The sequence below is a fragment of the Plectropomus leopardus genome, chromosome 4 (genome assembly GCF_026936395.1).
Source record: "Plectropomus leopardus strain MGB_pleo_1.0 chromosome 4, ASM2693639v1, whole genome shotgun sequence".
Classification (NCBI taxonomy): domain Eukaryota; kingdom Metazoa; phylum Chordata; class Actinopteri; order Perciformes; family Serranidae; genus Plectropomus; species Plectropomus leopardus.
In genome coordinates, this window is record NC_142179.1 from 37,488,535 (window position 1) to 37,499,143 (window position 10,609).

The 10,609-nt window shown below is 38.9% G+C and overlaps 1 protein-coding gene across 2 annotated transcripts in view; it reads left to right on the forward strand.

The window, feature by feature from the left end:
- The window catches only part of nr6a1a (nuclear receptor subfamily 6, group A, member 1a), a 126,338-nt gene extending 116,480 nt beyond the window's left edge, over positions 1 to 9,858 (forward strand). For both annotated transcript variants that reach the window (XM_088077229.1, XM_088077230.1), the window contains 2 exons: positions 43 to 195; positions 3,387 to 9,858. In XM_088077229.1, coding sequence (XP_087933355.1) covers positions 43 to 195; positions 3,387 to 3,517 — 284 coding nt within the window. In that variant the 3' untranslated portion in view covers positions 3,518 to 9,858. The remainder of the gene's footprint in view (positions 1 to 42; positions 196 to 3,386) is intronic.
- Positions 9,859 to 10,609: the final 751 nt, after the last annotated feature.

The following is a 10,609-nucleotide window of genomic DNA, read 5'->3' on the forward strand; positions in this document are numbered from 1 at the left end:
TATCACCCACATGACTCTCTCCATTCATTTGTATCCCTGCAGATATCAGAGGACTGTCCAACATCTCCCAGCTCGAGCAGCTCAACAAGCGCTACTGGTATGTGTGTCAGGACTACACTGAGTATAAGTACCCGCACCAGCCCAAACGCTTCCCTGAGATCATGATGTGTCTCCCGGAGATCCGTTGCATCGCAGGTAAGGCCTCTGAGCAATGTACAGTACAAGGGTCATTAGTTTTGTTTTTGATATTCAACATTTGTCTGTTGTATGGTGTAATGAACTCTGCAATACCACACTCAAAGCTTATTGGAGGTACAAGATAAATTTGGATAAAACAGTGGCAATCAATATAAACGGTAGGGCCCCACAAAATGTAAAACTCCAGAGTGGATTTAGATGGCATAAAGAAGGTATTGAATACCTTCCCAATATCCCTCCATCTCTACGCAATCTTTATGATTTTAATCATAGTAAAATAATCTGCTGTGTTAGTACTGATCTGGAATGATGTTAATATACTGGGTTGCATTGAAAGTATTTGTATTAATATTTTGCCACCCATCTTGGCGACAGCGTGGTGTAGTAGTTCGTTGCCTCACAGCAAGAGGCAACTAATATATATATATATACATACATATTCAAAATTTACCTGTGAACTTAACTGTGAACTTTGATTTGTTTTGGAAGTATGCATTAACATAATTCAGGAAGAAGCTTCTCTATTTTCTGATTTGTTTCAATTTTATTTGCTGCTGATGATTTTTGCCATTAATGCAAAGGGAAATTTAACAAGGTTTACCTGTTATCTCACAGTTTCTTCTTAGTTGCGTTGGTTCATTTCTCAAATCCGCTTAAACATTGAGTGAATTTACTTACTGTTTTTAAACTTACTTAAACAGTAAGTGAATTACTCAAAACAATTTGTACAAAGAACATAATGGATTACCTGCTGCGTTGGGAAGGTTACTTTTCAAATATCTGCTAATGGGTTGCAGATTAGTTGTTACCTGGTAAAAATGTACGTTCAAGGTTCAACCTAAATTTGTGCTGCCTGTGCCATTTATCAATACTTTCAAAGTTATAGCACATGCCAGAAAAGGCAGGAAGCCTGAGTCACAGCATGAGCTGTATTCTGTTTTCTGAAGATGATTTTTCTAGATATAACAAACCTGCTGTACTCTGCACCTGTACTTTTTATATTTTTTTAGATGCCCCATTGAAAAGGTGTTAAAAAGACAGACATTTACACAGAAAGTTTTCTTCATTCTTTTTTTTAGTTTTACACTTTTTATGCGTCTGTACGGGCTTCGGGCCTCTTTGATCCATGCTTGCAAATAGCAACACCTCTTTTGTAGGTGTATAAGGACAGATTAAAGAATTGTGCAAAGGAATTTCACACAGATGCTATAGTGATTCATTCAACTGTAAATAGATGTTTTCATTTTGTTTAACACCGTTAATCCAATAGAATTTTGGTTCTTTCTATGAAATCGGTGGTAATTTTTTTCAAAAAACATACAAACACAGATAAGACTTCTGCTGTGCTAAGAAGATGATGATGAAGGTCAGTGGGATCTAAGTTTTTTTAAGTGTGTCTTGGCAATTGAGAAATCTTGCTATTTGGATGTAAAAAGTTGAAAAACGTCAAAAGAAGGCATTCCTGCACGGCAAGTAGAAGGAAAGCAACAGAATAAATCTGATATTTTAGTTAAAAGCTTTTTACCAACATAACTATTGATCATTGATTGATCCAATGCCTCACACATGCCCCATCATTAGTAAAAATCAGCTTTCTCCTGAGAGCAATTCAACATCTCAGGACACTTTTTAAAAAAAAAAGAAGTCGTCTCATAGATGCGTGTAGAAAATATGCTATACAGATTATGACAACTGGTTCAGGCGTTTTGCCGGTGACGAATTATGCAATGAACTAATGCCTAGACGTTTTGTTGGGGTAAGACAGACTTAACAGAGCAAGAAAGCAAAACCTCATTTATATAGCACATTTTATTCCAGGTGGATGCACAATGTGCTGCACAAAGTGCAAGGTAGAAGTTGCAGGCATAAAAAAGGCAGCAAATGACCATAAAAGTGAATCGAACCATTAAAACTAAAGATAAAATCTTATGAAATACTAATTAAATAAAGAGTAAACCAATAAAAGATACAAAGACACATGTCAGAACTGATTAGAAATGTGTTGACATTAAATAAAATGATAATACTAGAAGTAGACCATTAATAGAGGATAATACATATTATTTAAAAAGCTGACTTTCTGAACTAAAACATAGTGAAATAAGATAAATACATTGATAAAAAAATGATTACACGAGAAAAAAACAAAAAAGATAATAGATAAATTAACAAACCAGTGAAAGTAACAGCACACCTGAGTTAAAACCAATAAAATAAATTAAAATAATAGTTAGAATAGTTGAACCAGACAAATGGAATGTGCAGCTAAAAAGAAATGTCCTTAAGTGAAGTATGGGTTAGTAGCTGATGAAGATGATATTATTGGGGTCATGTGTAAAACATTTTAATCAACATGACATAAGCAAGTAATAATGTAGGAAACAGCAGGTCATTGTACTTAATCATTTAAATAAATATGCCTGTGTTTTTACAATTTGTTTAAAAAAAGATAAATTGCTTTTATGATATGTACAAGTCACTAGATGATGTAGAAGCTGAACAAGTTGTTTTCTGAATTTAATTTCTAAGAAATGTAGCAAAGTATCTGAGAAAAACTGTAATAACTTAAATATAGAATTTCCACAGCACTGGTTCCATTGGTGCAACAACAGTGAACTCACCACTTTGAAGGACAACCTAACAGATTTTAATTTCTTCATATTATTGTCTGTGAAACTCAACACACTCCAACATTATCCCTCTATGTCCTGAATGGATTTTAAAGCCTGGGTGAAGCAAAAATCAATATGTGCAATGAGACACAACAGAATATTGTGTCATGAACCACCCAGACAAATTTGAGTTTTTAAAAAAATAAAATAAGATCTATATAAAAATTAGGTTTTAAAACTTTTAAAACTTTGAAAAATTGAGAAACCCAGTCACCCAATCATGCCTCATCTTGATCCATAGCACCTCCCTAAGTAGCAAAATCCACTTGCAATAGTAAGATTTAACCTTTAGAGGGCAGTCATTATGGATATTTATACACAATATGTAGGATTTTCATACTTTGCACTCAAATGTCAAGAGTTGGGTCTGAATCAATGAAGAACACTACAACAGACACGTGTTGCTTTTCAACTGAAGAAACTGGTTTGGTGTTAAGTAACTATTTAAGAGAAGCTAAGCTAAGGTAAGCTTAGCTTATATTGACCAAAGTTGAGCTAACCCGTAATTGTTTCCAGGGAAGCTGGTGAATGTCCCTCTGGAGCAGCTCCCCCTCTTGTTCAAAGCAGTCTTGCACTCCTGCAAATCCAGCCTGACCAGCTACAGGACCGGCCTGTCGCCCTGCGTGACCACCTCCTCCGGAAACTAGACCCCCCCGACCCCCCGAGTTGAGGGACTGGTCTCCCCTCTTGTGAATGTGACAAGCAGCTAGTTTGTTTTTTGTAACTTTTTTCTTTATATATTTATTACACGACAGAGCTGAATGTATGCTGATTTACACTGTGCACATGCTTCTGTACAAAACAAATGCTCGTAGATGCATTGGTCTTTGGAGTTTACAAGTGTGTATCCAGTTTGCTCAATGTGTCAGTGTTGCTATCGTTAGAGCTAGACTTTAAAAGAGTTTATTTTATTCAGACGGGGGCGGATAGACACATGTGACGAGTGTTTTGAGACTACCTCAGGAAAATGTTGTTGCTGTTTTCAGGTACCTTTTCTTTCTGTTAAATGAAGAGTTGCCCAGTCTAAATCTAAATCCCTGTGGATGCTTTGGCACCTCAATCACAGACTGAATGTTCAAAGGAGCTGCATAAATCAAAGATTGAAAAACAGTGTTTTGTTACACTGAAAATGCAAAAGTAATTAGCGAAACTGAGCTACTTTATCTGCATGGACTCTCAGACATCCTGCTAATGGGAGGCGGTCTTATCAATTTAACATTCCATGGGTTAAGGTGACAGTTGTTGGATCTGTGGGATCTTCATAAAAAAAGGAGCATACGGGTATTTTTTACAATCATAGACTGGGGATGTAAGGCTTTATTGCAGGGGAAGGGGAGGATAGCTAGCTTTGCTGTTTTAGTTTTATTGTTTTTCGACCAAAGTGTTATGCAATGCTTTTTTCAAACACCCATTGATGGGTATGGAGCTGATAGCTCCACAAAAAAAAAAAAAAGGTTTCTTATCCACGAAGGATCAGGATAAGAAATGAATCAATCTCTGTCAGAGAGGATAACCCCCTGTTGGACGGATGAGTATGTTGCCGGATTTCATTCTAAATGCTGCTAAACATGCACACACTCTTGTGCACACGTACAGTATATGCATAGAACAGACGTGATTGCCAGTCTTTGTTTTTCCCTCTGCTTCATGTCAGATGGCTCATTTTTTGGGCTCTGCTGCCTTCAGTGCCAGGAAGTTGATGCATCGTAGCCTGCTGTCAACACACAGGGTACTGCCTGTGTGTGGTTAGTCCGTGAAATCTTGCGTTCTTCAATTTATTCACCATAAAACCAAAAACCAGACAGACAACACTTGAAGTTGAACAGTGAGACATCCACATGCGCCAAAAAATGTATACCTGACCTACTAGAACCAAAGTGGAACTAACAACAACTGGATCCAAGTCAGAACAGAAATCGAATAAACCTGGGTTGACAGGGTGCTTAACACTAACACCCCTTTCCCAACAACATGGAACTGGTTCCATTCTGGTTCCTGCACCTAATTTTGAACCGTTCACAGCAATTGGTTCAGAGCCGGAAAAGTTGGTTCTCAGCTGAAACCAAAAAACAGCAGATTTTACTTGACCTGAAGTGGGTGAGTTTTTCTATAGGTTGGAAAGGGTGGAAGAGGACAAGTCAAGTGAGAAGTCGTCAGAAAAAGCCACCACTGATATGTGGGTGCCATGTGGGTATTAAAGGGGCTTGAAAATGGAAAATGGAAAAAACCTGTATGGGATTTTGCATGGGGTCCATATTGACACTATGCACAGGGGTCAATTATTGGGTTTAGGCAAGATAAGATGCCCATTTTCAGCTCAAAGCCACTTGGTACCCAGGTACCTAGCAAATCCCATGTGGGGCTCACTTGGGTAAACCCACTCATGTGGGCAAATGGCGTGGAGCCAGTATGGAACCCGTGTTTAGTCCCATGCAGGACACATTTTTAAGCCCATTTACTTGCCACATTGGCCCCATATACAAATGTTGGCTGGGTAGTTGGTTCATTCTTATTTTTTTGGGTAAAAATGATATGTTGGCAGGTATTTAATGCAATCTGCAAGTTTGTTACTCTTACTTTCCATTGTGCATTGTGTATCACCTTTTCGTCAATGACACATCCTTGAACACAGTGGTTCCATTCAAAACTGGTGTAAATGTAGGCAAGTTCGGTGCATAACACCAAGGTTTCAAGACACCCTAACAAAACTGGTTCAAGAACCAAAGGTAATTTGGTGGAAAAGGCGTATCAGTGTTTGCTGCCTCCAGTTCATGTGAAGCTGGTGTAGAGTGCTAGGTTCTGGTAGCTAATCCAACTTCAAACTGATAAGGAAAACTCCAGATTTAAAGTCCATTGGTCATTGGTTGGGACTGTTTTCAGGTCTTGTCAGGTCCAATCAAAATTTTGCACAGACCCAAGACCAGTCACAGTTCAAGTCAGACCTGTCCCTGATCCAAGGGGCACTAGAAGGTGTGGACCTGAGACTTGGTTCAGGTCTGGTCTTCAGGGTCTGACTGGGTAAGGCTGGCCAAAATACCAACCAATGAAATCTCTGTATTGGACTGGCTTATAGAAAGTTGGCAGTTGTTCACTTTAAGGGCTGAATTCAGTGCGATTGATCCACTCAGGTCTCGATGGATCCAGGCTAGCTTTAGAGAATTTAGGTGACTTACCTCCGGCTTGCGTCTCCTCTGTGACAGATATGCACATTGTTTTAAAGAAAGCCATAGAAAATGGTCTTTATTTTTGAAGTATGAGATGATCATTTCGGACCGCTTGAAGTGTCTTCTTTGGATTTCTCAAGTTTTCTCGCCGCGTCATGATGTACGAACAATTTGAAATGCAGACAAAATGCAGTTCTTGCAACGACTCTCTTTTTTGCACACCACGGTGAGGTTCGGACACCTTGAGCCTTGACCTCGGCCACTGCCCACCCAGTGTGTTCCTCTCTCTCAGGTCCTTGCCAGCCTGAATCTAAACAGGGTAAAGTGAGTGTTATGTATTGCATTCAGGAGTTCCTCAGTGACCATGCTGATGTACTTGTAGTATTAGTAGACGTAGGTTCCAGGACGTTGTAGGTCCTCTGTAGAAAAGTGTTTTTCTTTTCCACTTTATTCCCCTCAAGGTCCCCACCCCCCACCGCCCTTCATTCAGTCAAAGTGGACGTAGTTTGAAGGTGAGGCATGCAGGGTGGATTTTTCTCTTGGCATTGGTGATGGTCGGAGTGAGAGACGGAGACATGTTGAGAATGTTGCAGCTCTCGTCTCTCCTGCTTCCATCCACGTCTCTGTGTGCAGCCTTAACAACACCACCAGTCCAATGCAGTGATCCTCTTTTCGTTAGCCTCTTTTCATTTTATGATTTTTATACATTTTCATGTACGTTTGTAGTTATGATGTGAATGTTTTGGGTTTTTGTTGTTTTTCATGTATTCATTGTCTTTTTTTCCTTTGGGTGGGGGGGTGAAAACAAACCCTATCGTTTTCTAAACTTTGAATGAATTCTTGACTTTTTTTTTTTTTTTTGGACATGATTTTTATTAACTCATTCCCTTGTCCACTGTAGTTTATGAAAAAAAGTATTATTCAGGCGATGTCAGCCACATTTTATATGGACTATACTGACACGTTGGAGCCTTTTATGTGTTCTTTGAATCATTTTACAATGCAGATGTGATGTTTTGGAGCCACCTGTGGTCCCAAAGTTGAATTATATTACACTCGGTTTCTAACATCAGGTTTTTCCAGAGCAACTAAGACGGGTGTTTGGAGATTATCTCCATTTCATTATGCATCATTCATCACACAGACTTTTGAGGTTTAAGGGTCAATTATTCACTTAATCAACAAAAAAAAAAACAACACACAATAATTTTTCACCTAGCTCTAGTTGGTGAGGTTTTGCTTTAATTTTTCCAGGTTTATGTTAGAAGTCTGTCTCTGAGATTTCTGACACCGCCCCCAAAACTATGAAAGTGTGAAACTGCCAGGCCAAAAGAAGAAAAAAAGATCAGTATCAGGTAATGACATGAAAAGTTTCTTGTTATAACAAGATATTTCTCCCTGTTTTTACAAGAAATTTTCATGCAAAAAGATTCTTGTTATAACATGAAACTACCATCTTGTTTTATCTTGTTTTAAATCAAGTCAACCAGAAGGGATTTTTTGGTTTGTTTTTGGCCTGGCAGTTCTACAGTTTTATACAATACAAAAGCAGCTGAAATTAATTAAGTCTGTTTTGGGGTTGAGGCAGAAATCTGAGGGAGCAACATCCAAAAAGTCAAAGCAGGAAAAATCAAAAACACAACCAGAGAGAACTACAGCAAAGTGGGAAGATGTTTTTGTTTTTGTTTTGTTTTTTTCATGTTGGTGACTGACCCTTAAAACCACATAATCTCAGGGATATGTAATTATTATTATTATGTCATAAAAGTCTGAGTGATATGATGTACCATAAAAGAAAAATCCCCCTACAATCCCTTACCACTTCTTAGAAACAATAACAATTGAGTTTCATGGTAGATTTATCCATTTGAAAAAAAAACCCAGCTAAATAAATCCCAGGTGTCTGCGTCAGAATGTAAAGGACTTTCTTTCAAGCTGCCATGTTCCACTGATGTTTAGCCATCCCTGTGATTTCTACAGAAACAGTCTGAGACATGTAGGTTTCGGGGTGGTCAACAACAAAGTCACTTCATCTCAGAGTAACTCCAGGAATGCAGTTAACATCACAGCCTGCTGAGATCTGACAGTGGGAGAGAATCTGAAGGGGGATTTTTCCTTTAATCTAGCAGCAAATAATATCAATACAGGCCTTCGCTTATCCACACTAACCTCACCATGGCTACCTTACTGTCGCCGCTCTGACTTCCTGCATTTTGATACGCACGCCGAATAAAGTGTTCTTTTAATTTTTCTGTATTTGTATTTTTTGCAGACAAGGGATATGTCATTTGCAATTTTCTGTACTGAAACTACCTCTTTATTTGTCATCATGTTGCTTTCTTTCCAATGGGTGATTTTTTGTCTTATTTATTGGTTTCATTGCACCAATGTTCTGTAATTTTGTCTCTTATTTCACTCAGTGACCTCAGATTTATAACAAGCTCTCACCTGTTTTCTTCTTTTTTAAAAAAAAAAACCATTTTGCCTCATAATCATCTCTACCTCAGACTTGCCTGCTGTCAGGAACGTTAATTCTCTCTGACCACAGAACACTCCTATTCTCCCAATCCCCTTCCTTCTTTTTTGTTGTTGTTGTTGTTTTTGCTTCATTTCATTTTAAATTAGCGTCATCTTTAATTTCACCACTGCCCTGTTCTCATGAATCCAATACCAAAGATGAAAGAATGTCAATGACAATGTCAGTATGCTGACTAAGCATTCATGTGATGCATTCCTGCTGCAGTTAACCAGTGCTTTGTTTCCTGTGTTGACTTTTTCTCAGTGCGTCTTGTTATCTTGTGAGTGGCTGTTTGCTGTGTTTACAATATTCACACCATCGTCAGTGTTTTTCCATTGTGCTCCATGATGGTTTCTGGTTGCTTCTGACGGTTGAAGGTGACATGGTAGGCTAACAGTGGGACTGTTTGACACGCAGCCTGTGATCGATTATTAATCAGAGAATGTAACTGCGGTCAGTCTGACATCTCCTTGTGTTAACATGCCTTCGCCGGCTCGTGTGGCCCTGACGCTGCGGCACGCGACCACAGACTGATTACTGCAGTGTTATCACTGGGGCTGGACTCAATTGGCTTTTGATTAGAGGTTGCCAGCGTTATTTACTGATATGGAACATCATGACACCCAGTGATATCTTACACTGTAAAAAATAACAGTTTTACCTAAAAGTTAGTGTCAAGGCTGCCTAAAACTTTTAAGTTGACTGAATTTGAGTAAGTTATTTTCTCAATTCCAGTCAACCTAAAGGCCAGCACAGGAAACCAGCACGTGTCCAACCCCAGCACTGTAACATTGTTAGAATGCTGGAAAGACAAGATCAGGAGCGCACGGTTACAGGACGAGCTTTTAATAAAGTGCCTTATTGTTGTTTTGGCAAAAAGTGTAGAATAAGGTGCAGCAGCAGACATTTAGCTGCTGCACATTATTAAAAGCTCCTACTGTAACCAAGTGCTACAGACCTCATCTCTCCGGGTCCTGCCACAGTTGTCCTGTCAGCAGTTTGAGCATCAGGTTGGCTGATGCAGCACTGTCAGAACCCTGTTCTACAGGAGCACAAAATGAGAAGAGCCTTTGGGGAAGCAAAAGAGTAGAAAAATCGCAGCACATCTCAGGGAAGAAATAGATGTACACACTGTCATCACCTGTGAACAGACAATTGAAACGTTGAAATGTTTTTCTCTTCAGAAATCTCTTGTCTGCTCGTTACTTTAACTACCTGTGAAGAATGTGATCCATTACGTGTTAAAAGCATGTTTAGAATGTGTTAGGACTTGAAACCAAATAAATGTGAACGTTATGCAAGTGTATGCCGACTGTCCTTCTTGGTTTTGTGCATCTTTTATCCGCAGAGAGAAGGCGATCTTAGAATGTGATGATAGTGTATTCAGTGAGTGATGGCAAGCTCATTGGAGGAGAACTCTGCAGAGGGGACAGAGCGGAGCCTTGTGCAGAGCAGTTTGGACGTGTTTGTCCCTGACCTGCTGCTCAACGCACTCCAAAGAGTTTCCATAGTAAGATACTTTCATTCAAATCAGCACAAAGAGTGTGTTTCAGCCTGATGGGCAGTGATCTGTTTTAAGCTGTCAAATTAACTCGTTTACTGAAGGCTATGGCTACAACAACAAGCAGCTGTTTCATAAAACACACTTAATACACAAATTATAATTAATACATTTAATACAGAAAAACAACAAGCACAGGCCATGGCTTGGGAAAGTAATCAGTTGCTTCTCCCTTCAAATAATCAGCAATCGGCATCAGGTCTTTTTCATTTTTCATGGGTATATGGCGATGGATATTTCTTCAGTAATACTGCAGAAATGTCAGGTTAAACAACATATAGTGTATAAAACAGTCTTGACTCTTAGTTTGTCACCAGATGCTGTGCCGGCCCTTTTCTGCAAATTCCATTTTTAGTGAAGCTATAGCTGGCAATAGTTATTATTTTTCTTATTTTCAACAAATTCTCTAATAAGACTGAGACCAACAACAGTGTATCTATTTATTTATTAAGTATTGTGTGTGTATCTACAGCCACAGCATACACAGCTACAGCAT